The sequence below is a fragment of the Fundulus heteroclitus genome, chromosome 22 (assembly GCF_011125445.2).
Source record: "Fundulus heteroclitus isolate FHET01 chromosome 22, MU-UCD_Fhet_4.1, whole genome shotgun sequence".
NCBI classification, from domain to species: Eukaryota; Metazoa; Chordata; class Actinopteri; order Cyprinodontiformes; family Fundulidae; genus Fundulus; species Fundulus heteroclitus.
In genome coordinates, this window is record NC_046382.1 from 16082645 (window position 1) to 16109817 (window position 27173).

General features: G+C 40.6%; 1 protein-coding gene across 2 annotated transcripts; it reads left to right on the forward strand.

Annotated features, from left to right (window-relative positions):
* The first annotated feature begins 2709 nt into the window (after positions 1-2709).
* Positions 2710-27173, forward strand: LOC105934722. 2 transcript variants are annotated; one of them, XM_036126558.1, is made up of 16 exons: positions 2745-2762; positions 5817-5942; positions 6677-6783; positions 7094-7223; positions 7334-7407; positions 10619-10724; positions 11117-11275; positions 13397-13505; positions 13906-13967; positions 15679-15804; positions 15903-15997; positions 16076-16222; positions 16308-16504; positions 18890-19019; positions 24806-24999; positions 25658-27173. In XM_036126558.1, the coding sequence occupies exons 3-16, from the start codon at positions 6712-6714 to the stop codon at positions 25890-25892; spliced, it is 1836 nt and encodes a 611-aa protein (XP_035982451.1). In that variant the 5' UTR covers positions 2745-2762; positions 5817-5942; positions 6677-6711; the 3' UTR covers positions 25893-27173. The 2 variants fall into 2 exon arrangements, with proteins under 2 accessions (XP_012730292.3, XP_035982451.1); XM_012874838.3 differs by lacking the exon at positions 5817-5942 and having other exon boundaries at positions 2710-2762; positions 7334-7383.

A 27173-nucleotide genomic window follows, 5' to 3' on the forward strand; every position in this document is an offset into this window, starting at 1 on the left:
CTTGTGAATGTAGTTTGACTGTATGCTTTTTTTTTATGGTACGGCTCGCTTATCAGTCTGAGAACCGCAGTGCCTGCGATGAGGCTGCTTTATCATATCAAAGGATGCTCAATGAGGCTAGCATTCATTTCAAGTGTTCACCTGACCTCAAGAGCCTTTCCTCCCCCCCTCCTAAGCAACACACGAGGCAGCCGACTGTAAGTTGTGTGTAGATTCAACATCACAGAGGAGTGGACGGAGTTTTTATCCATCTTCCGATATGGAGAAATGTCTTTCATTTTGCTGAAAAGATGAGCGTGTTAGGAAATAACCCTTTGGCGAGCGGAACAGCCGAGCGGCGACGGCCGCAGAGGAGAACCTGGAGAAAAGTGAACATTTTTCATGCAGACTGTTCTTCTGGTCATGTCTGTGCTGTACGGAGGACAAGCAAACGAAGATTGATGAGGGCAGTTCACCACCTGGACGAGCGGGGATCAGTGAGAAGAATGCGGGTCCACCTCACGGTGGAGGATCTGGGGATAGATAACACCAGCTTCAGCCTGGGGGATGAAGACCCCCTGACCCGGAGGAACAGCGCGGCCCGCTCGTTCAGGTCCGCGTCAGCCTGCCCGAGGGCCCCGAAAAAGAAAGGACTTAACGCTCTGTCTTCACTTGTTATACAACCCGGGTTCAAACGAGCAGCCGCCATTAGCAACAAGCAGGCCGAGGAAGCAGAGGACGAATTTCGGCCGGTGTCTGAAAATGGCGCAGAGAAATGGCACATCTGGTTCTGGAGGCCTCCTGACGACGCCCACAATCAATCTGATCCCACCCACTCCCTCTAATGTTGTTGATGGTCGGTTCTTTGACAGCAATTTAGATGAATGTGGGGCTCGCTCATCTGCCAGTGATGGAAGGCTCCTGCCTCTGGCCAGGAGAGGAATTGTAGTGCGGAAACGGAGGAAACAAAAGGATGTACTCCGGCTGAAGAGAGCACTGAGAATGCTGAAAGCAAACCTAGCAGTGCTGGTGGTCTGAATGATGAGTTTGATAGCCAAGGAGAGTCTGTTCCTCATAGAAGGCTGGACGAAAGAGATCAGGAGCCGGACTCCTGCCAGGGGCCTACAAGGTGGCTCTTCTACCTGTGTTTCCCAACGACACGTGAGTCTACCAGCTTTCATGTAAAGGCAAAACTCTGGAGCAATTAGCTTTCTGACTAGGTGATACCAAGTAGATTACTTGAAGAGTTTGGACACTGTGGCGGAAGCAGAAAACTGCAAAGGGACAGTGTCAGACTGAACCCAAACCTCATAACATAATCACGGTTCAAGCAGTTCTGGTGTAGAGTCTCCATTGTCCAGATGAGACCATCCTTCATTCATTCATTCATTCATAAAACACATTTTAAAAAGAAATGCGGTTGCACTGTAGTGCACCACTCAAATTATAAAGAAAGCACATTTTTCTTGTAAAAATGTTAGACTTAAAAACTCAAATTGCCAGATTTCACTTCTTTGTACTGATCCAACTTAAAATATAATATTACAAAAACGATGGGAAGCAGAAAAAGAAGACAGACAGAGGGAATGGGGAAGGACAAATGAGTGAGAACAAAGGAAGGACAGAAGGAAAGATGGAAAAATACGTAAGGTAAGTAAAACTGGAATTAAGGTAGTTATGACCAAAAGATAGTAAAGACACAAGGAAGGATGAAAGGAAGGAAAAAGCAACTATACAAGGAAGGGAAGGACACAAAAGGCAAAGAACGAAGGAGAAAAGGAATGAAAGAAAAAATCACACTAGAGAGGATGGGTAAAAGGAAGAACGAAGAGCAAAAAGGACACAGAGGGAGTAAGGAAAGACAAAATGAATAAAACAAAAGGAGACAAGAAATAAAAGAAGGAAGGTAAGAAGGTAAGGTAAGAAGTAAGGACATGAGGAAGTAAGGAATGCAAGGATACATTATTTAGACCTGGAATATGTAAGAAAGTCTATAAATGCAAACATTTTTGCACGCTTATTCTGACCTAAAAGGATTGAATTCACATTCTGACATTTCTTCAACTAGGGGAACCGCACCAAACATGCTAACATTATAAAAGAACACAAGCACGAAACAATAATACATTTAAAACAAATTTTCGTAATGAAACCAAATACAAGTCTGAATAAAACCCAGCCAGATAAAAAAAAAAATAGTCTAAAAATATCTTTCATGTTCTTTTAAATGTTTCATACCGTCTTGGTTGTAAGCCCTGTTCTGGGAACATGTACAGACTGCCTAGTATCATGAAGATACTAGGCAGTCTGTATGTTGATTGAGGACTCTAAACTACTATTAGGTGTAAGTGGCTGTATGTCCTCTGTATCTCTGAGCTGCCCTTTGATGTTTGATGGACTGGCAACTTTTACTGGGAGTAATCTGCTTCTTGCTAATCAATTTCTGGAAAAGGCGGCAGCTCTGCTTCAACCCTGCGAGGAATTTAGCAGGTAAAAGAAAATGGCTGGCTGGCTTAAAGACTGGGTCACAATTAGCATGCAGCAGCTATTAGCTTTATCAAATGATGAAACGAGAAATTAGAAACCCCACAACATCCAACCTAGACCGTCCTCTGACTGCATGATACTTTACCTACTATTATTTCTATCATATGTGTTTAATTGTGTGTTCAGTTCAAAAACTATGACCAACTACAAACACTGTTTTCTGTTTTCTTCTCTTTTCTTCACAGGGGGGATCAACACACGAATAAACTTTTTATCATTTACCGAACATAACTTGGGTGAGTCTTTCAGTCGCTCTGTGTTTATGTGTTTTTTTTTCCTCCCCATTCAGGAATAGTTGAGGTGAGAGGTAAATGGCCAGCTGTTCAGACTCGTGTGTTACCTTTCCGTTTTGATCTTGGGTCCCCATTCAGCTGAAATTGCTCTCATTATGTGACATGGCTACAGTACCTAGAACGCCTCACATGGGAGTTGCAGAAGTTCCCCTTTGTTAGAGTTTCTTTTTAGCCATTGTGCGCGTATTCCCCAAGTGTGGACGGTCCGCCTGTTCCCAGGTTTTAGGTTGCCGTGACTCAGCATGCTCTCCTCCCTCCGTCTTCTCTCAAAGAGCTTGCTTTCTTTTCAAACCAATAGTACAAACGATAAGCATCGCTTTTTCCCTATCCGTTACACAAATGTGCTGAAATGTCATGACTCTGAGGCTTCACTTTCTAGTTAATCTTGTGTCTGTCTGTGCGTCAAAATGGGTCATCGACGACCTGCAGGATGCTCTGTGTTCTGTCTGTGCTAACCTGTCATGGGTAGGAGGGGCTTACTCGTGTTTTTGCTGTCCCTGTAGGTCATATAACTCAGAATGATGGCTTATTACATTAGGCTGCATTTAAATAAGCTGAAATTTTTCTGTCTTTTGTTATTATTGGACATTTTTGATTCGGAATTACAATGATAGTATTTTTAATCCGCTATATGTTTCCACATTTTGTGACGTTACAACCACAAAATGGCCTACATGCGCACACTGCAAAAAATGGAACTAGAAATAAGTAAAATGTTCTTAAAATTAATGTATTTGTCCTTGATTTGAGCAGGTAAATAAGATGATTTGCCAATGGAATAAGATTTTTGCACTTAAAATAGGAACAATTCATCTCAATCATCTTATTTCAAGTGCAGGATGTCTAATAATCTTATTTTAGGGGTCAAAATACTCATTCCATTGGCAGACAATATTATGTACCTGCTTAAATCAAGGATAAATACACTAACTTTAGGGACATTTTAGTTATTTTTAGGTCCGTTTTTGCAGTGCAACACTGTGAATAACAAAAAAGAGCAAAGTTAGACCATATCATCCCCACAGTGAAACATGGTGGTGTCATGCTGTGGAGCTGCTTTACTTCCACAGGGACAGGGAATATGGGCACAGTTGATGGGGAGATGGAAGGAGCTAAATTTAAAAAAAATCCTGGAAGAAAACCTGTTTGAGTCTGAACAGATCTTAAACTGTGTTACGACGTGCTTGTTCGCCTAAACTGACAAAACCAGGAAATACGTGCATTTATCAGAGAAGCAGACAAGAGGCGTGTCGTAACTCTGGAGGAGATGCCAAGATCAATAGCTCAGGTGGGTGAATCTGTAAACAGAAAAGCCACAAATCTTTTATGAAAGAGTGGAAGAAGGAAAGAACACATCATCCTGGCAGCAAGACCTAACGGGGGCAGCATCATGGTGTGGGGACTGTCTTCTGCAGCAAGACAAATGGAGCTAAATTCAAGGTAATCCTTAAAGAAGACCTGCTAAAGGCTGCAAAAGATTTAAGAGTAAGGTGGGGATTCACGCTCCAGCCGGACAATAACCCTAAACAAACAGCCACAGACACAATGGGGTGCTTTAAATCCCAGTGCATCGATGTTAGACTTGCCCAATCACAAGGTACGACCTTAATCCCAATGAGAAGCAACGGCAAGATTACAAATTTACAGATGCTATCCATCCAGCCTGAAAGACTCTGGATAATTTAAAGAATGGGGGGGTGAATACAATTTTTATTCATGCATCATTTTTCATGGTGTTTATTAATCCTTTTGCATCTTTTGGGACGGTAGTTAACAGAAGTCATGGGCTGAGACAAAGGGATTTTCTCAGAATTTCAAAGGCGTATACTGTCATGTCTGAGGTCAGCTATGTGAAGGTACTCCCAGATGTAGCCAACGCTCCTCCGTTCTCCCCGCCTGGCCTCGATAAGACAGCGGATTGGCATGCAGAGCGCTCTGACTCTGCTTAGCTGCAGGCCATATACTCTTCAAGCCAGCTGATGAAGAGACTGTTAGTTAACTGCCTCTCCTTTTCGTGCTCTTCTGCCCCTCCAGGACCCAGACAAGATTCCAGTGCTGACACACATAAACCAATTACACTGTCTTATCTGTGTCTGCTTTCGTCTCAACCCCTATCCATGTCAAACCAGCTTTTCAAAAAAAAAAAGAAAAAAAGAAAAAGAAAAAACAGCAAGCTGAAATGAGAAGGCAGATGTACTAAAGTGATGATGCTAATGTTTTTCTTGGCTGGCCCATTCCAAAAGACAACTGCTTTTCTATCCTAATCCTTTAACCTCTGAATTTATTAAAGTTTAGGTTGCCGCAGTCACATCACTACTCCTGCCATGTGTGGCATGAAAAAGTCTGGGCTTAGCTTGATGTCATGTTTCCAGCCCCATTCGTCTTGCTTGTTATGATTGGGGAAAATAAATGACCAAGTGATATTTGGGAAATGTAAGAAAAAGCGCTGCCTGTGGGAAAGAATTTGGGCTGTCGGAGAAGCATGTCATCCACCAGACAGACAGGCTTGTGTTTGGCTGGTTGCTCGGTAACTCAATCGACAGCGCCTCGCGAAAAATATTCATACCCCTTGAACTTGTTCGCATTTTTTTTTTTTTTTTTTTTTTTTGTGCTACAACCACAGACTTCAAGTTATTTATAGGACAGACGACCACAAACCCACACCTAATTATAAATTTAAAGGATAATGATTCAGGGGTTTATGTGATAGTTTGTTTTCTAGACATAATCTATATTTTCTTTCTATATTCAGCCCCACCAGCAGAGTAACAAATACTTTTTTTCCCCCCTTCATGTTGCAGACTATGGGCATAATTTTCTATAAAACGTGAATGCTCCATTGAGGAAAATGTTTCATTCCCCTTTATGTAGAAATTCGATGATCTTCTTTGTCTTAAAAACCTAAAAACAAAAAATAAAATTGTTTTTCTTTCATTTAAAATATAGACATTATTTGCTCACTTTGTTTGGAAGAGTCATGTTGCTTTTTTTGTTTAGACAGACCGAAAAGCAAAAAAGGGCTCTTTGGGTCGTAAAGGTTGCTGACCCCTGGACTAGGCCAACATATACACACAAATATGCAGAAACCAAAGATCTGAACCTTTCATGACGGCCTGCCAGAAGGTAAACCTCCAACCTCAAGTCTTTTGCAGCGTCTACCAGGCTTTCTTCCAGTAGTTGTCGGTATTTAGCTACCCATATCTTCCCATAAACTCCATCTTCCCATGTCCTGCTAAGAAAAAGCATTTGTTCACAGCTTGACGGTACAGCCGGCACGTTTCATTGGTGAAGCTCAGGCTGATGTGGAGTGCTGGTGTTCTGCCACATAGTGGAATCCTGACCTGTATGGCTGGTGTTTCTCTTAGTATCGCTGTCTAGTTTGAAATTTTAGTATTGTGGGACCCTAATACAGAGAGATTCAAAAAATGAAGTACATACACTGCGATTTTATCTTAGCAATTAAACGATGCAGTCAAGTTTTTTTTTCACCAAGAGCAACCCTCATAAACTGCTTGGCAGTTCCATGGCAGCATCATTTATCACTGCCAGCACAGGCTAGGGGATGACTTCCTAAAGCTAATTACCATATTAGCTTTCAGGGTGGCACTCTTTAAAAATGCCTGAATGAGTTCTCATATACCTGCTTTTCAGATTGTCATTTGCAATAACTGGTTTTCGGTTTTTTTCTCTCCACTTTCCAAAGACGTGACACTTTTTTCAGATCTATAAAACAAAATCTCAATAAAAGTTAATGTTGCAACCCTGTAACAGGGTGCAACATTAATCCCCCTCAAAGTGCTTGGAAGGACTAAATCTAAAACATTTAATTTTTGTTTGAATTGTGTACTTTTATTAAGATGAGCTGAGCAACACAGATCAAATCTGTTTCAACATGCTGAAGACAGAACTTGACCAACTTCCAAATACAAATACAGCGCGGATGGATGCAATCCCCTTCCGTAAGGTACGGCCACACTTACAGCTCCTCTCCTCATGCATTCATGTTGTAGATCAGATACTGGCATTATGGTGAAGCTTTATTTCATTTTGAGATACATAAATCAGTTCCCTGGTTTCTCATGAAAACATCCTATTGTCCTTTGGAGCAACCATTAGATTTTATACGGGACGCCATATATGCCCAATTTGCAAGCCACTTTGCTAAATAACCATCGTACATACAACGATGTGCTGAAATCTAGAACTATTCTGATTAGATAGGACTGTTTTAATTTACTCTGAAGTAAACAGTAACCTTACTTCCTGCATTACAGCGACCATTAATGCGTTCCTGCAGTCTTGGAGAAACAAAAGCTCAGACCTCTGCTTTCCATACATCAACGCAGACTGCAGATCAATGCAAGCAAAGAAAAGGATCCCCTTGGCTACGGCGCATAACCATAGGTGAGTCTGAATTAAATTACGGAGAAACATCGTTATGCTGTTCCTCCAACTAATGGGTGATTTAAATACTGCCTTACTAGCATTATTTTTGCTGTGTGTGTTCTATCCAGCTTCGTTTGAGCCTCATTCAGTGGATCAGAACGGAAACTTCGCTGAGAAAGTATTGATCTCCCCGTCTCCCCTGGTACGACTGTGAACCAATGAAAGTGCAACACGTTCAGAGATTTTAAGTCAAGTTTATTTGCATGGCCCATTCTAGCAACAAGGCTGTTCAAAGTGCTTCATGTCATGAAAACAAAAAAAACATCAAACACATCAAAACGGCCACTTGTTGTGAGACCAGTAACAGACATCACATTTTATCAGTTTTATCAGTCTTTGCATCCAGGATATTGGAATGTATGTTTAAAGAGAACATACCATGCTATTCAATTCTTCCTTTTCACCATCTTTCAGTTGTGGTCTATTTAAAGTGGAACTGCAAAGCTTTGGTCTAAATCCCTCATTAATTTAGCCCCATGGTCCCCCTCTTCACACCTGTTCTCAGGTTCTGAGAGCAACTCATTTTGGCAACATTTTGGCAACTCTTTAAATTTAAAGGAGGCACATCATACCCAGCTCCCCTCCAGGTCACAGAGCGTTCCACTCCTCCCCATTAGGCCATTTTTTTAGTATGTTGAACGACCTAACATTTTGACTTATCCACCTGTAGCTTCGGCATCCTTTAGCTTGGACTACAAAATCACTCCAAGAAATGAAAATGGCGGATATGCGAAATTGGTTAGCTGGAAGAATGTGACCTTATTTAACAGCAAATACTGTGGCATCACAGAAAATTGAGAAACTGAACTGCTTGAAAAATATGACTATTTTTTTGTCTGTCTTTCGCTACCCATATCTTCCAATAAACACCATCTTCCCCTGTTTTATATTCTGTGTAGAATATAAGAATATCTACACAGCACCTGGACAGACAGCACTCAAATTTTCTGCACTCATAAAGACTCCAAGTATGCAACAAAATGTATTTAAGGACCAAAATAGTGCATTTTGCATGATGTGTCCCCTTTTAACCACAATGACTAAAAAGAAAAGCTAGCTAAAATTTAGTTAGTCATTGGAGTTTCCTGTGGTGTTAATAAGAACTAAGGCTAAATTTATCCTCAACTGTCCTGAACACCCACTTCTTTATGAGGAGTTTGACCGCTTTCTGTGTGGCCGCCGTTTTAGGATGCCTAAAATTAGAACAAGGCGTATCAGCAGCAGCTGAGAGTGGTCATATGAGTTCCAGATCGATGCATTTCTTCTTAATATTATGATTGTGTTGGGATTAACAATGTTTTTTTTGTGACTGTGTCTCTTTTGCATCTGTGATGTCTGCTGTAGATCAAAGTTCCCTTCAGGAAATTTATAACAACTAAATCAAACTGGGACCAACGTTAGTTACAAGTAATTTAGGTAAATACTGTACGCAAAGCAAATAAGTCAGCGTGCGTCTGGTTACCCAAGCTTTGGGCGTAATTTAAGCTCATTTAAATAGTTTGGGTTTAAGCCCGGTGCATGCATTTGAGTCAGGATGACATTTTCCAGAAGATTAATGCTAGATTGCTTCGTCCATCTAGAAACCAATTTTGATTTTAGTTGGGGATTTTTTTATTGATTAGTACTATTGATTTAAATGGGAGCATAAAAATCAACATGCTTCAACTACACCAGTAAAAATCTGATCCACATGATGCTACTACCGCCATGCTGGGCAGCCGGTTCAGTGTAATTAGATTTATAAGCTCCTCAACTCTTCTAAACTTCTTCATTGCCCTTAATGTTTAATATTTCAATCTTTGCCTTCTGTGACCAGAAAAGCTCTCAGGGAAACGTGGTTTTGTTGATGTGGGAAGCTGCAAATTTCAAGCGAGCCTGAAAGAGTTTGACAGCAGACCTGCTTTTCTGTTGGTCAAGTTAAACTAGTTTCACTGCGAAAAGTAATCCTGGTGTTTCAGCACCTTCTTCTATAAGATCAGCTTAAAACTGGGTGCTTCTTGGGTTGTTATTGAACAGCTTAACCAATTTCCTTTCTAACAAGGTTAATAGTTTGAGTCATGTTGAAACTTTGGCAAGACTGGAATCACACGGAGACCAGTGTTACAATGAATAAAGCAAGCTAACGCTGAGCTTCGGGAATTGCCCAAACCTCAGTTTGACGAAGAATTGATGGACTATGCCTAAATCAATGCCAGGAAACCAACAAATTTAGGAAAAGAGTGGTCAAACATGCAGCCAGATTTATCCCATTACACTGTTGATGGCTACAAAGAGTTTGTGGTTTTATGTAACGTACTAGAGGACATTTATCCAAATATTAGTTGGAAGTGTATGGAATATATTTGAGCCAGGATGTATAATTTGACTCAGTGCGGATTAGAAGAAAACAATCCCTCCCAAAAAGTCACATTTGTGCACTCTGGTCTTGTATTTAAACATCAATCTTTCCCCCCCTGGAAAAAGAGCGTTTCAGATAAATCATTAAAAGCCCCAAACTTGTATGACCAGAAATATATCTTACACTGCCACAACTTTTTCAAACTCACAAATGACGGCTAAAACTATGAATTTTCGTCTTTAACTTTGGTGTATTATTATTAACAATAATTTCCGAGGACATCGCCTGGACATCAGTTCATTCAGCACCTCCCCCCCCCCTCCCCTCACCGTCAGAATAGAAAGCTGATCAGACTGCAGCCGAAGAAAACTATTCTCAAACATGTTGTTTTAGTTCTTTTGGCTGTTTAAGTTCTTAATAATGAGACAAATATGTTAACGAGCTGCAACATGTCTTAATGTGCAACATCCAGCACAGTCATTCACATTTCCCATAGGGCGGTATCGCGCACAATGACTACCCTGGAATTTTACCAAGCTTTCTCTTGAAGTGTTGCCTCAGACTAAATAGCAACAGTGAACGTCAGAACCGTCTCTTGCAATTTTCTTTGTCAAGGAAAACAGCCAGCATACTCATTTTTGTTAAAGAAAATAGATAAAAATACAATGATGAAAGCGAGGCAACTGTGATATTCCAGAGAACGTTTGTGCTCATATAGCATAAAAATTGGTGTTTGCTTTAGAAATGTTTCTTCTTTACAAAAGATCTTAGCCCTACAAGCGAACATAAAGTAATAAATTAATTAACACCTCACTTAAATGATGTTGGAAACTGCCATATTCAGTTTTTGCTGTTTGCAGCAGATGGTTTAGATAGCTATTTGTGTGAAAGAGAGGATGAAGTAGACGCTTTGCAACTCTGTGTTTATAAAATAAGGTTTCCCCTTCATGGCTCAGTTGCCATGTCCTACAGAATGTGGTAAGGCAGAATGTATGCAGCCTCTCCCTCTCCACAGGATTTACACAAGCAAGAGGCCAAATCCCTCAGCGCGCTGAGCACAGAAGAAGTCTGCCAGTGGTTTACCAGCATCGGACTGCAAAAATGCGTCCGTTTAATCCAAGGTAAAACATCAGATTCTGACTCTTGGACACACGGTGTCGGTCCGTAGCAAAATCATCTGATGTTATGCATAATCGTTACATTACTTCAAACAGCAAATAATGTTTAATGAGCACCGTTTAGTTAAGGCGGCAGGTTAACAGACTGTTAAACCTGACAGCACAAATGCTAAATGATGAGAAAACTTGGAGTCTTGGTTAAAACTGCAGGTGTTTGTGTGTGAATGTCATGTTCTTAACATGTTTAGAAATGCAGAGTTACATAACCCCTATAGAAAGCTGTCATCTTCAGGACTGTCTTTTGGTTGTCGTATATCAAAAAGATAGTTGGGGGCAGTTACTCTAAAACGTCTTGATGCACGTTTGTTTACAATGCCTATTTTCTTCTCTCTTAGAGGCTAAGCTGTGTGGATCAGACATCGCCTCCGTGGATGTCAACACTCTGGACATCCTCCATATCAGCTCCTTAGAGGACCGGGAGCGATTACTGTCGGCTATTTACAATGAGCTCCACCCTCCTAGCTCCGTCACCCAGACACTTGACTCGTTGCTTGGTATATTTCACTTTTAGATAATTAGGGATGTCCCAATCAAGGTTTGTTTCCGAAGGCCAACCATATAAGCCGTTTGCGGATGTCCCGTGCTGAGACAACACTCCCTTAAATATAATATAATATAAACATAGCACCTTCCGCAGACACAAGAGGGTCACAAAGTGCTTTACAAAAAGTACACAGTACAGTAAAAATACACAGCACAGACACAATTACTAGGTCAACAGTATAACATTAAGTAAAAAATTTGATAAAAATTAGCATGGTGGTCATACAACCCCATCACTGCTGTAGATAAAACACTTAGAGAAACAAGGGGTCTTAAGTTTGCTATTAAATGCATCAACGGAGTCAAGCAAATGTAACAGGAGCAGTAAAAATATTAGTTATTGCCATATACGTACACAGACAAATATGTTTGCTCATTTTGTTCCTGCTTGACAGAGTTTTCCCAAGGAGCAGTTCGCTGGCGTGTTTATGTTTACTCTCTGCTTTCATAGAACCCGTTGATGATTCAGGGTAAAGCACTAAGGGCCTGATTTTCAAAGATTCCAAATAATGAACGTAATTTGCGTCGACAGATAGAAAACCGATAGAGCAAAAAGTGCCGTGTTGCACCTGATCTTCAAAGATCGCGTCCACAGTGGATAAGAAGTACAATACAGATTTTTAAATGAGTAAATTGCGTCTACTGCTGGCAGTTTGGGAGCTGCTGTCAGAGAAAGGAAGAATTTCTGCTGATAAATGTCCCGTGGATGCTGCATCTCTCCAAGGATGCCGTCGTTTCCCCACTAATATCATTCTAATGTTATATTTCTTACAGCCCAAATATGCTCACTTGCAGAAAGACTCTCTGTCCTTCTCCTGTCATTATACCAGTGCTTCCTTTCTGGCCATAAGGATCGTAGGCATTTTTTACATGCAAGTTTGCACTTGACTTTTAGACGTCCTAAATATAGAGGCAAGAACAGTGCCAACTCTCAGTTTCTGCTTTGGAAAATCACTTTGTATACATTTGCATATCCCCTCCCATAAATTTGCGCGGTTTGATCATTAGCATGTGATCTGTAAATTTGTGAAGGCAAGGTTTGTACTCAATATTCTACTAATTTTATAGGAGCAAACTGCTTTGCGCCTGGTTTGAAGATCAGCTTTGTACACACTAATTAGTTTGTACCTATAAAATCAAGCCCTATATCATTATTTTTAGTTAGCTGTTAAGTAATTTTTTTCCTGGTTAATAAGCAGTTTTTCTTTGAACAACCTTAAATGTTAACGGCAAATATTTCGCCTGTTTTCCCGCACACTGCACAGGGCAGGTCTCCTGGCACAGCATCCAATACACTCTCTCTTTCACTGTGAACATCAATTTAGATCATCAGAGAAAACCCACATCGCTTTGATTAACAAAATTATGTGCATGGCCCATTATTGGGTTTGGCAAAGCAAGTAATTTGGTAGTGCTAATCAAAGTTGTTACAGTTCTTTGGTTAACGTTATGATTGTGGCGTACATGAAATTACAGGCAGTGCTCAGAATGACTAACCTGGCCAGGCAGATTGATAATGTGCAGCACTCTATGTTCTGCACATACCAAAGGTTGGGTTAGCCAATCATGGTATTAAATTAGAACTTAAGCTGCAGGCGTAATGAGAAACCACAAGAGGGTAAGCTAGTCAAGGCACTTCTTACTTTTCAAAGATGAAATTGTGGATTCAGACAAAAGTCATGTGAAAGCAGTAGCTACGCGCGCGTCGTCCGGCGCTGCCATGTTTATTTTGGTTCGGCTGTGGGCCCGGCAGCTGGTAGGTCCAGTCTTAAATCATAATACTGCAACGTGATAGGCCCGAACCGCTTTTGGTTCAGACCCAAACGGTTGAAGCCAGAGCGATACAAGATGGATTCTCATGTGTTTGTGAACGCACAAATACCGTGAGAATACATTTTGCGGACAAGGTTACAGAACAACAGGGAGCTACGTTTAGTAAGGAGCTTACAAACTGATCATTTTAAAATGCCTTGACTGGGACATCCGACCTTTAATGTGAAAAGCAAGGTTTAGACTGGTGTAATTAAAATACATAAACGTTTGCCTGATATTTTTATTTTTTTACTCTTTAGGGCTGAGTAATGCAGAGCCAGTCACTGCAGGTTTGGCATCCATGAGCAGATCCACGTCCTCTCCCCATATAAGCTGCTTGAGTATGAATCGGCGTTCTCTTAAGTCCAGGTAAAGGTGATATACTCTATAAACCTCATACACACATACAAAAAAAATGCAACAGGTCTGTAGCTACTAATTGGATTTTTTCCTGGAGTCATACAATGTTCAAATGCAACCTAAATATATTTACGCTAGTTTCTTCATGAGGAAAAACATAACTTGTGATGCCGTAAGTATCAGAGCCCCTCAGGCTGACGCCTCTGCCACATTCTGTCCCAGTCCCTGCATGCTGCTGCATACAAAAGGTAGAAACCTACTGGAAACCTGCTGCAGGTGTTCCAATTAGTTTCTACTGACGCTATTCCCTGAAGTACTGCCAGTAACCATACACCACATTTAAAACCAAACACGACTAAAGGTAAAAAGAACGTGTCAATTTTAATCTCATGATCTTGCTCGAGAACAGGAGCGGCAGCCAAAGCTTCGTGACACCAAGGAGTTCTCAGATGATAGAGATCACAATTAACGGTGAGTCAACAACGTTGTTCAAAGCAGGAACAACAAATATGCACTTATTAACAGAAGCAGAGACGATAAAAGAAACACAGTGGCTTGTAAAGTATGTTGTGCACCTTTTCCCATCTTTGCTGATTATGATAATGACTTTTTTGATTGACATATTTTGATTCAACAGAAGAAAAAAATGATCAATGATTTGGTGCAACCAACTGCCATCAAACATCACCTAATTAGTACATAGACTCCATCTAAGACTAATTTATACTCATTATAAATGCAACAGTTTTCTGTAAAAGCCTCGTTAAATAATATTAGTGAACAAACAGCACAATGAAGAACAAGTAACTTAGACTTAGACAAACTTTGTTGTGATTTTGTATGTACAGAGTGCATACAAAATGAAATTTCGTTGCATACAGCTTACAACAATGTAATGAGATTACAATTGAAATAAAATAACAATACAATATAGAGTGCAGCAGTGATAAGAATGTAACAGTGCAGGAGAAAAACATTTTTAAAAAAGTTGTGCAGAAGAATGTTCCACCATGTTTATAGTGCAAAAATAACGGTGCTAAAAAAAAGGCACCGTTATTCTCTGTCCCTACTGCTGCAGGGACAGAGAAGCTGGTCAAAGTAACACACCAAACTGGTCAGGGATAAAGTTTTAGAGAACTGTAAAGCTTTTCTCACAGTGCTGTCAACCTATCATCTGCAAAAATATCTGAAAACCCAACCAGACATGGCTGTCCACCTAAACCAACATGGTGGGGAAGGAGAGCCTTCATCAGTGAAGTGGTAACTCTGCAGGGGTGGCGGACATCCACAGCTCAGGTGGAAAAATATATTGGAAGGACAACTATTAGTGTATTACGCTCCACAACTCTGGCCTTTAGGAAAGAGTTGAAAGAAGGGAAGCCATATGAAGTCTCAATTGCAGTTTGCCATAATCATGTAGGGGACACAAACATGTGGAGGAAGGCGGGGCGGTCGTCTGAGACCGTGATTAAAACGCTGGTCTACGTCCAATCCTGAAAGCGCCGCACTCAAATGTGCTAGGAGCATCATGCTGTGGTGAGGATCTTCTGCTGCAGGGACAGAGAAGCCGGTCAGAGTTAATGGGAAGATGAACAGAGCTAAACTAGACAATTTTCTAGACTGGGGTGAGGGTCCACCTTACAGCAACACACTAAGCCTGGACATGTAGAGCTACAGTGGGATGGCCTAGTCAAAGTCCAGATCAAAATCTAACTAAGTTCATGAAGCAAGACCTGAAAATTGTTAACAGATGCTTTATAATCCAAACCATCTGTCTAAACCTGAGCTATTTTGTAAAGAAATATCTGCTTGTGCAAAGCTGATGGAGGTATACCCAGACGGCCCGGCATAGTAAACGGACCAAAAGGTAGTCCTTCAAAAGTTGAACTCAGCAGGGTCGAATATAAATGAAAGTCACACTTTTCAGGTTTCCACCTTATGAAAAAAGTTGACTTCACAATGATGCTCTTCGGTGTGTTAATCCATCTCATAATAAACATATATATCCACTAAAATAGAGTAAGATGTCTGATTGTAATGTGACCAACCTGGTCTTACCCCTGTAAGCAACGTAACGTTAGGGTCTGCTGTGCATTGCTGTTTTGAGCTCGTTGGATGGATATTTTATTTTATTTTAAACCAAATTCCCCTTAACGACTTCATTCTCATATAAATGTTGCAGCATCAGAGCGAATAGTTCACCTCAGAACTCCGAAGGAGACATCAGTGGGAAAAATCATGGACTCGTGTTTGAAAATGCTCGGACTGACTGACGATAAGACCCTATTCACACTAAAGGAGAAGCAAGGTGCCCAGACAATCAGACATGTCCCACATACGTTACAAAAAGGCATACAGAGGTATTAGATGAACATGGTCTCAATATAACTTAGTGTTTTATTACAGATTCCCTTGATGAGCTGTCCCAGGATCAGCAGATAGGAGCCTTACTGAAAACCCCAGCAGAGAACAGACAGCTGGAGCTGCATCTGTGCAAAACGGTACCGGTCTTTGGCACGGCACTAACAGCGTTCCCTGTACGAAAGATAACCAACTTTCTACAAACTTTTACATCACAGGACAAACAGAAGAGTCCGGCATCGCAGCCCAGTCCAGAAATGAACGGTGACATGAACAAAAATGCCCAGGAGAGCCCGCCAGGTAAAGAGAAGAGGATCCAGGAGCTGAACCAGCAGGTGGAGTCGCTGCAGAATGCCATCCTTCAGGTCCGGATCTCCGTTTAAACAAAAAACAACAACATTCATTTCACAGCAAGAACTAGATGTTAGTTGACCCTTTTGACCCCTGCAGGTCCAGGAGCTTCATCACGGCCTGGTAGCATTTTGCTCTGAGCTGAAGAACATGGACCCGGGTGCGAATGTGGACCGGCTGGGTTCTGCTGAGCTGAAACGGAGGCTGGAGATGGTTAACAGCCAACTGGAGGAGAAGAGGCAGAGGCTGCAGATCCTCAGAGACGACATTAACAACTCAGCCACTCATAAAAACAAGTAGGGGAACTGTCTTTGTAGAAGTGCTCTCACCTAAAAAAACCGAGTCCGATTAAATCTTTCCCTCCTCCTCGTGTGATGACACTTTGCACTTTAAAATTTTACAGCCAGGAAATAAAACATCTAATTAAACCCGATGAGGCGAAACAGCAACCCTCCTAGCCTTTTTTATTTATAGCACAGGAGATAGTCATGCCATTTAAAAGGAAGTAAAAATAGCGACATTCTTCTTACATTGGTGGAGAGAGTACCAGAGACTTTGTCTCAAAGACTTTTCTGTTTTATTTTTTTCTCACTTAAATATTATAGATCATCAAAATAAAAAGCAGTATCAGAGCAATATGTAAAAAAATGTTTTTAAATGTCTGCTTTATGTATTAAGAGAAAAATATCTAACTCAAACTGGCTCTATGTAAAAAAAACATAATTATACACCAGGTTAAATAATGAAATAACTGTGATTCACCACATGTTTTTATTTTCATTAGCCACACTGTCAGATTAATGCCAAACCTGTAGAATAAAAATAAATCAATTAAACAAAACCAGTTTGAGGCATGAAGCAGGCTGTGAAGCTGTGCAAGAACAATAACATGCATACAGTTAAACATGGCGGTGGCTGTGTGATGCTCTGGGGCTGCGCTGCTGCTTTAGGACCTGGACGATTTGGAGTAATTGGAGGAACCATTAATTTTCTTTTCCAGCAGAAAATCCTAAAGGAGAAAGTTTGGCTAACGATTTGTGTAATCTCAGACACACTAGGGTCATGGAGCAGGGCAATGATAGGAAGCACAGCTGCTGGTGCACCTTTGAATGGCTCAAAATGTTCTGCTAATGCTTGAAAACCCTCCATTATGACCGGGATAAAACAGCTGAGCACCTATTATAGCAAATAACACTTGATGATAGTTGCTCTGACCATAAACTCTTAACGTATATAATATTTATGGGACAATTATCTTTTTTACATAGAGCTGGTTTTCAACACTTGTTCATATGTCAAAGGGAATAATCATTTGAAATGTAGATTTCGTATTTACTCAGTTTATATTTGTCTGATGTTAATATTTGTGTGATGATCTGAAACAAGAAGTGTGAAAAAAAGCAGAAACAGAGGAAATTTGTAAGGAGGCAAATACTTTTCTACAGGACAGTTTTTAACATTAATTAGTGGTTAGCCTGGTTAGCATAGCTAACTATAATGGTAGCGTGTGTCTTTTATACTATAATATACAAATATTCTAGGTTTTTGTAGATTTATTACAGTCTCAAATTATTACCAAATGTTCCACTGCAGATAAGAGGTTGAAAGGTCAAAAGGATAAAAATTAACCAACTTCCTGTAATTCAGTTAGCCTTCCCGTCGTCTGCTGAAATGCTCGTCTTTCTTGAAGCTTTCTGAGGGATTTATTACTGTGGAAGTATCTTTCTGTCTAAAATAGGGGTATCTTACTCCCTGAGGGTTTTTAAATCACGCCTAAAGAAATAGTCTTTAACTGTTTTTTTTTTTTTTTTTTTTTTTTTAAGTTAAGCCTGTTTTAGTGTTTCCTTCAAGGTCATGAACCTTTCATCATTGTTGTCTTACTGGAATTATGTGAACCGGTCGGGTCATAATCTCTAACGGGTTTTTATCTCCGCTCTACACAAAGCTGGGTTCATGTGTACTTTTTTTCACGGTTTGTTTTACGTTGAATTCTGCTTTTTATCTGTTCACACGGTTTTATCGTTTAATGTTTCTTTAAGAACAACCTTCTTCTTGGAGAAACATCCATTTCAGTGACGGTTTTCAAGCTGTAGAGAGAAAAAAAATCTCACATATCTAGTCATTTTCCCGCAACTACTAAAACCCTTCAGGGAAATGCACTATATCTACACTCACCTTGAGCACTTTAACACTTTGTGCTCATGTACTGCTGCTGATATGCAAACAAAAATACTCCTGTGCATCCCTTTCTTTCCTCTAAACGCCCATCTCCATTCTCATAGGTTTTTGGACACTTATTGTGAATCAGCCTTTTACAAACCGAGCCCCATGAGAAAGCCTATGACAATATCTGTTTATGTGTATTTTTTCCTTTTGTTTTTGTTTGTGCTTACCTTTTTATCTCTGTCTCCTGTGTGTGCCATTTGTTTGGGCTTATCAGAGTACACTGGTGTTGTTTTGATCCGTTTAAAGTTAAGGGTTCTCCCTGGGTGGGCCCAGGGATGCGTTGATTTTTCATGGAGATTAAACTGTCTGTCATATTTTTTATACACGAAAAAAAAAAAATCTAACCACAGTACACAATGTTTACTTGTAACTACTAATTTTGCTAATTTTATGTGACCATATGTATATACAGTATGTCTGTCACAGTCTCTGAAATGCGGTCTGTTTCCATTCAGGCAGCTGGAGGTTCGTCTGCTGGAAAAGATGAAGCTAAACTGCCAAGTGTTCAAGGAGGAAATTACCATTGTGCATCTCAATCGACAGGCTGCTCATCTCCTAAACGCCTGGCAAGGAAGCTGCGTGAAGGTACGGCGGATAAAACGAATGCTGGCGCCATTGCAGAGTTTCAGTTGCACGTTTGAAACGGAGGGCCTGCTGCTCGGTCGGTTGGGTTTAATCAACGGCACATGAATGACAGTTGCACCAATATGTGGGAAAGCTGTGTCGTCTGAGACAGAAAATGTTTTCATTTCCAAAAATAAACACTGAGAAACTGATATGTGCACCAAAACAAGTGCAGATACTGGGAGAGGCATGTTTGGAATGGAATAATAAAACGACTTCGGCACAGAACAGAACAGAACAGCAGAGTCAAATTTGGTGTTTTTGCAGAATATGGTGTTCTCATGCTATTCTTAACTGTTTTTGTGAGCAACTTGTGAAACGGGCCGTTTTTCCTCTCACACATTCCATTTCTGATGCATAAATAGGTTTGCAGGAATATGTTCAGGTTTCTTTGTATACTAAGATGTTTAACTCTCAAGTTGCCATCGTGAAACAAAGTGGTCACAGGTAGCGGTAGCCCACCAGTCAAAACTGCTAGTGATTTTACTAAAAAGCTCAGTATTTCACTAAAGGGCCCAAATCATCATATTTTAGAGCCAGAAACCTCAGAATCCTAAAATAAAATAACATTAATAACACATTTTTAGATTTCCCAATCATTTGCAAAATTGTTAATTTTAAAACTCCCTTTTCTAGAACCAAAAGAGCCTTTTCAGTCATGCCTACAGAATAAGGAAGGCACTACCATGCATGGATGATTTTATTGTGTCCGTGAAGGCAATCTTAAAGCCTTTCCCTATTTCTGGCTGTAGAAAGGTAACCCATTGTTTTCTTAATAAAGATTACCATTATGATGAGGATATGTTGAATAGAAGCTGAAAGATTTTAAAGAAAAATAATGTGGTAGTGAGCCCAACACTCATCTATGCAGGAATACTGGGTAACGTTCAGAGAAGTAATAAGGCGGCAAGAATTTCCTCTCACCCACCAAAAACAGCTGGAGGCACCTTCTGAACTAGAATAGGAAACATTTATCTTGGACTCAAGAACCGGAACAACTTGCCAGAGCTACAACAGATAGCTGTAACAGGGAGTCAACAGCCAGACCAATGAGGCAACCGCATGTGTCGTTTGTGAGCATAAAGCTTAGTAGATTGGATAAAAAAAGCTAGCTTTCACTCACAATTAGCTGCAGCAAAGTGAATTTTTCTCTGAGTCTGAGCGAAGGGGAGGAGGAACATTTTGACCACAGCTGCCATATGAGTATTTCAACTTCTCTTCCAAAATTCACATTGTGTAGAATTAGATTTAAATAACTTTCAGAAACCGCACTTCATCTTGCCGGGAGAAAACTAACTGTAGATGATCTCATGCGGTTTGAGTGGCATGCCAGATGACAGCTACTTAGGTGGAGTTCAACCCCCGTTAAGTAAAACGTGAATGGATTATATTGAGAAAATTCAGTCTTGCGCAATCACTTCATAGTTCCTTAATGAGAACATGGACATCAGAGTAACAAGGCTGGTCAGAAACGGAGCAGAAACTAAGACACCTACCCTGAATGTTGCCAGGATTTCAGTGGTTTGAATTGCAGTTTTAGGCCAAGGGGACACTCAACCCTGCGGTGCGTTACAGGCAGCCTGGGGTCACCTCAGAGATCTTCTGACGCCTGCAAAGTGCTGGTGTGTTGAGGCTCCAAGCTGCTGCATTCAGAAAACGTCTCTCCTGGCCTCCTCCATTTAAATCCTCACTTGGACTTAAATATGAACTGGACACTTTTCTATCACTATTTCTGTCTCACACTGCAAAAACTGATCAAAAAATAAGTAAAATGTTCTTAAAGTTAGTGTATTTGTCCTTGATTTGAGCAGGTAAATAAGATTATTTGCCAATGAAATGAGTATTCTGACCCCTAATATAGGATAATTAGATGTACTGCACTTGAAATAAGATGTTGGAGATGAGTTGTTCCTATTTTAAGTACAAAAATCTTATTCCATTGGCAAATCATCCTATTTACCTGCTCAAATCAAGGACAAATACACAAATTTTAAGAACATTTTACTTATTTTAAGTTCTGTTTTTGCAGTGCAGTTAATTACTGATGTCCAAGTTTGGTGTTCTATACACAATATAATTATCTTTTGGCTAGTTTTCCTTGCAGTCTGAGCTACCTTTTGCTTCTTTTTTTAAACTATAATAATAATAATAATAATAATAATAATAATAATAATAATAATAATAATAATAATAATAATACATTTTATTTTTTATAGCATGCTTTAAAATCTAAATCAAATCAAATCCTAAATAAATCCTAAAATAAATATTATAATGTAAGAAATCTGAAATAATAGTATTCAAAATATGGCCAAGAAATTGCAATTAAAAGCAACAAAATCATAGGGGAAGTTTTGTATGTCATACTTGTTCTTTACATCTTTTATTTTTCGATCATGGAAATTAATTTAACTATTGTGAGCTGCAACCAGGGTGAACGCACTTTGAAAAACTTGTTACGAAAAGGACAGTTTATGCTCTTAAAGCTGTGAGGCTGCCCGTTTTTCTGACAACAGGGAGACAGAGCAAGTAATTTAGATGAACATGCACTGTTTACTGAGAAAAGGATGTTTAGCGCTGACATTTGAGAGCCTGTGACCATACCAACAATGGAATGCATGTGACAAAAGCGACTGGCAGAGTGAAATTGAGAAATGGGCCAGTATGTGTAAAACTATCTGCGTCTGTCCCCCAGTGGAGCGCCCCCTTCTTTTTTAACGTGGCTCTTTTATCTCGTCGGTGAAGCCCTAACGAGATGCCATGAAAGGACACACGCGGCTTGGGCTTTGAAAGGTGCCCCGTGTCACGTTGCTGCCCCCGGGCCACACTTTTTTAGGTGCTGAGTTTGTGGGAAAAGCAGCAGCACTAATGTTTATCATATGACCTAATCAGAGTTAACACACAGGTCAGAGCAGAGGAGCAGTCTGGGAACTGATAGAGCCGCTGTTCAAATAAGGAACAGACCGCCCAGTGTTTGGTCCTCGTGGGCTGCCCTGAATTTCAAACAATAAGGAAATATTTCATCATCGCCAGTCTAATCGCCAGGATCGCCTGCGACTGGAGAGCATCAATAAAGCAGCTGAGAGGGAAGGGGGGGGGGGAGAAAGCAGAGGAAAACAGAGACAGACTGAAGGGGGAGAACATCAAATCTGGAGAAATGGCTTTAAATAGGCTGTTTAGATGGACAGCCGAGGAGAGGAAATCAGGAAAGTTATTGATTCATCCTTTCCTCTGTCCTCTTTGTGGATACCGGGGTTTTTGGTTGCCCATAAAGCAACAGAAAATCTGATTTAACTACGCTCCTATTAGGTCTTCTCTCACCCTTTCATTACCTTAGCTGAATAACTCCTGATGTTTTCACATACTTTGTTTTGGATATGTGGAAAAGTGCCCTAGGTGTGCCTCAGGTAGGCAGCAATTTGAGCCCCTACTTCTGGATAAACACAAAGAATATGAGGAGGAAAAGTCCCCAGGTTCTTGGAATATGACCTAAACTGAACAAGCTGAAGGGGGAAAAGATGCATATTAGACTTTCGTCGAGGGGCTTCGGCTGCGTTTCCGTTGATATATCCTGTCTGGCCCACTTGTCTAGAGAGAGAGAAGCTTTAGCTTTGACCCCTGACCCTTGCAAGGCGGCAGCTATTGCTGCGAGGCATTCACACGCCATGTGGGGGGAGAGAGGAGCATGCCAAGAGGCTGGATAAAAGGCCTGTTGGAATTCAGTGGTCAGACTCAAGTTATTTCTGATTCCTGCGAGCTACTTGTGGCGTGATCTCTTCTAGAGCTAATCATTATATCTTGGTGGTCGACTGACTTTGACGCAGACTCAGTATTTATCTCTTGGGAACGTCCTTGCACTGTAGTGGTGTGTTTAACTTTAAGGGAGGTGATATCTGGGTTATTTTTATAACTCAGAGGCACATAAAGGGTCAGACTGGCAGTTTGGAGAACAATATAAGTCAGAGTGCATCCCATCACCGACGCTGAAAAGGCATTTGCTGTGAAACCTAAACTGACATTAAACGTTCATCACCTCTTTAAGGGCATTACCCGAGCTCACTTAATGTAATGCAGAGGTTTTCTGCAGGAACTTATAAAAAAGATATTGATAAATCAAGTCTTTGGAGGCATCGAGAAATGTGCTTGTGATGAGTATCCAACAATGTTTAGCTTGTTCATCTCTGACTGGTGAACAGCCACTCAGAAAGTATAAAACCCAGACTTTTTCCAATTAGTGAATGCACAACATAGAGCAATCTGCTTGAGGTAACCTACGGGGACTGCTGGACCTTAAACTATACCAGGGCTCAAGATCTCAATACAATAAAGTCTAAACATGGTGTGTGTGCGTGTGTGGCCGGATGATTTGTGTCCGATGACGAGAGAGAGAAAAAATAATAAAGCGTCGGCCTAGATAAAGGTGTTATTAATCAGAGAAATAAAAAGTTATTTCCTGATTGTTTCTCAGCGGTTACCTTCAACAGGTAAACATGCCAATGGCAACACCTCATCTTCCCTCAGACCCAACCACCCGTTGCCGGTTTCCCTGTACCCCCCCTGAGTACGCCCTAAAACAGCATCTTTAAACTAAACTGAACCTGTCTCAATCACAATGAAAAGTATTACAGCTCTGTGCGTGAGCATAGTCAAGAAACCACGTCTACCACCAAGGCTTGTAAATAAAACTTTCAGCCCAAAATCAAATTTCCCTCTACTGGCGTAAACGACGTGAAGTCAGGGGAAAAAAAGAGAGATTTCTGATTCCTGCTCGTTTTCTTCTCCCCGATCCGTTGCAATTCTCTCGTCTGTTGCCTCCGATTCCTCTCTCTCTTGGTTCCTCTCCTCCTTCATCATTTACCTTAGATGTCTGACCTGCATTTCCCTGGTTTCAGCCAATTGAGCATATTTGCGAGAATGAATGAAGTAGAGGCCACAAGCTAGGTGCGCATATACAGCACAATGTGTAGAAGAAGATAACTTCTTCTATATTTCATCTTAAAATGAAGCGTAGAAGAAGACTTCTTCTAAATAAATACATTTTTCATGTGAATACATTTTTATTTATCAAATCAAAGCGAGATCAAAGTATATTCATGTGCTAGACGTGTCCAGTCAAAGTCCAGACCAAAAATCCTAATGAAAATTTGTGGCAAGGCTTGAAAATTAATGTTCACAGATGCTCTCTGTCAAGTCCGACTGAGTTAGAGCCGTTTTTTTAACAAAGAGGAATGGGTCAAGATTTCCAGCTCGAGATGTGCTTCCAGAGACAGAAATCAAAACTAACGTTAGAAAACTTGCCCTGGTCAGAGTTGAGTTGAAGATGTAATGGGCTAAGTATAGAGTATTAATGGGAGATAAACTGGCTGCAGAAGACTTCAGACTGGGGTGAAGGTTTACCATATGGATGTGTTAGCAGGGCTGAATCACAGATATACAATTGAGAGTTGGTGGCAAGACTCAAAGATTGATGTTCACGTAAAGTCGGTTGAGTTTAAGATATTTCGGAAACAAGAATGGGCAAATATTTTAATCCCTATCTGCAAAACTGGAAGGGACATGCTCCAAAAGACCTGCAGCTTTAATTCCAGGTGGGATGATTGAAAATGCTTCACTGCTCCTGTCAGATTATTATCTTCTCAAAGGTGTCAACGTTATCACATGCTTTCCTGGTGTTGTGCAGCTCGACTATCAAAAAGGTTTTTCAAGCGATTTAGATTTTTTTTTTTTTTTGCCTCGTGTTCTTTCAGGAGAAAGCTCACAAACAGACTTCAGCCCTTGGCAGCTTGAGCCAGCTTGTGACGCCTCAGTCTCCAGCCGTGCTGATGGTCGTGCAGGAGAAGCAGCTTCCCGATGGCCGTTACGGCTTTACGTGTTGCTACAGAGACGGCAGCGGACTGGTGGTGGTCAAGGTGGACAACTCTCGCCTCTGTGTGGACGACAGGTAACGAAGGAGCAGAAAAAAAAAAAAGCACATCATCCAGGGTTATTGACTAAATAGTGTTCACAGATGCCCCCTGGCTAGTGAAAGCACCAACTTACTCATCTTCCATCGGGACATGTTTCTATGCCCAGTAGCTATGGAGACCCATTAAATAATAGCCTCAAAACACGCAACAGAGTAATGCAATACTTGGAGTGAGAAGAACGTGAACATAGGCAGATAAAAAAGATGTCATGCATTTAAGCAATTAAGGATTTACAGTCAGCGTATTATTAGAGAAACAACTATGTCAGAGACACAATTTCACAAACACAAAGAGGTGTTAATTTTGCTCCTAGAGACAATCGTGCCATGAAAAGCATCCCAGAGCAGATAAAGAGCCACTAAAGTCTATCTATCTATCTATCTATCTATCTATCTATCTATCTATCTATCTATCTATCTATCTATCTATCTATCTATCTATCTATCTATCTATCTATCTATCTATCTATCTATCAGACATTCCCTGCCTTTCAATAAATCTATATTTATATATACATACATACAATCTTCTATTTCAACAACCTTTCATATACTAAGTTCATACACAATACTCTATTTGATGTAATTTTTAAGGACTTCAGTTTAAAGCTACTGTTTTTTCCCCCCCTCACAGACTGGTGGAGGTGAATGGAGTGCCGGTGGTCGGCGCCACCCTGGAGGAGCTGAACGATCTGCTGCTCTTCGGACCGTGCGTTCAGATCGTTGTTCTTCGCCCGCCTCCACCTGCTCTGCTCTCTACTTGTTTCAAGACGCCTGCGGTCGGTCCAGATCCGGCCCAAACACTCTGCCCTCAAAGGGATGGAGTAACAACAGAAACCCCTCCACAGAGAAAGGTGATGGCCATTTAACAATGGATAAAAAGAGAAGAAGAAGACTAACAAGTGATTGCAACAGTCCGTTGTTCATCCTTTGTCACATTTGAACCACAAACCTCTATGTATTTACATGAAAAGCTGAAAATAGTGCATAATTGTCTAGTGGAGGAAACGTGAGGGTGTTCAAAATATTTTCCAAGCAATTCTGAAAAGCGTGGGAACATCTGAACGATGTTTAATCAATCATCTGAAAATGGAAAGAGTACAAACCTGGCAAGTCGTGACCACCCACCTAACCTGAGAGATCTGGCGAAGAAAACATTCATCAGAGAAGCAGCCAGGAGGCAAACAACCCTGGGGGAGCTGCAGAGACCACAGCTCAGGTCTAATAAATGGTCTAGACTGGACAAATATTTTTTATGCACTTCACAAATTTGGCCTTTTTGTGGAAGAATGGCCAATTGTTGGGAGAAACCCATAAGAAATATGTTTGCAGTTCACCCCGAACCAAGCAGAGGACAACCAATGTGGAAGAGGTCACTCTAGATGAGACATAAACTGAACCTTTTGGTCACTCTGTTTATAGAGTGAAAAACTAACACTGCACATCTTCCTACGGCAAAACATGGTGGAGGCAGAGTCATGCTTTGGGGATACTCATGGTTTAGCAGGGTTGATGGGAAGATGGAGCCAAATATCCTGGTGAAGACTCTAAACACACAGGCAGAGCTAATGGTCAATTAAATGGGTAAGTCTATGTATATTTGTGTGTTAGAATGGCACGGTCAAAGCCCAGACCAAAATCTAAATGAAAATCTGTGACTAAACAGCAAATTTGCCTGAGCTTGCGCTATTTTGCAAAGAAGAATGGAGAAAAATCTGAGTAGACTCACCCCAAAAAGACTTGCAGCAAAGTATTAACTAATATAATGTATTGACTCGGCGGGACTAAATACATTTAACAGATTTTTTATTCAATTATGTATTTAAAAACCTCCATCATTTTACTCCCACCTCACAATTATGCGTCAGTTGCTGTTCATCGATGACATAAAAGCCAAATGAAATACTACATAGACGTTTGTGTTTACAATGAGACAAATGATGTGAGCGTGCAAATGGGTGTAAGTGAAAGATGGTTACTGTTAAACACCAAGTAATCTTTTCAGTGTTTAATAATCTCCTCATGTGGAACAATTGCTGTTTTCACTAAGAAAAGCCAGACAGTAACTTATGTGTTTCGTCGTGGAGCAATCCTGTGTTTTTCAATGTATGTCGAAAGCGATGCCAATCAATAAATAGCAATAAAATGGT

Bases quoted from the DNA above. Each gene is read 5' to 3' on its own strand.
- LOC105934722 (XM_036126558.1), top strand. From the start codon at position 6,712: ATGCTGAAGACAGAACTTGACCAACTTCCAAATACAAATACAGCGCGG. The intron at 7,408-10,618 runs GTACGACTGTGA...CCCTCTCCACAG, and splicing joins TGATCTCCCCGTCTCCCCTG to GATTTACACAAGCAAGAGGC. The intron at 10,725-11,116 runs GTAAAACATCAG...CTTCTCTCTTAG, and splicing joins ATGCGTCCGTTTAATCCAAG to AGGCTAAGCTGTGTGGATCA.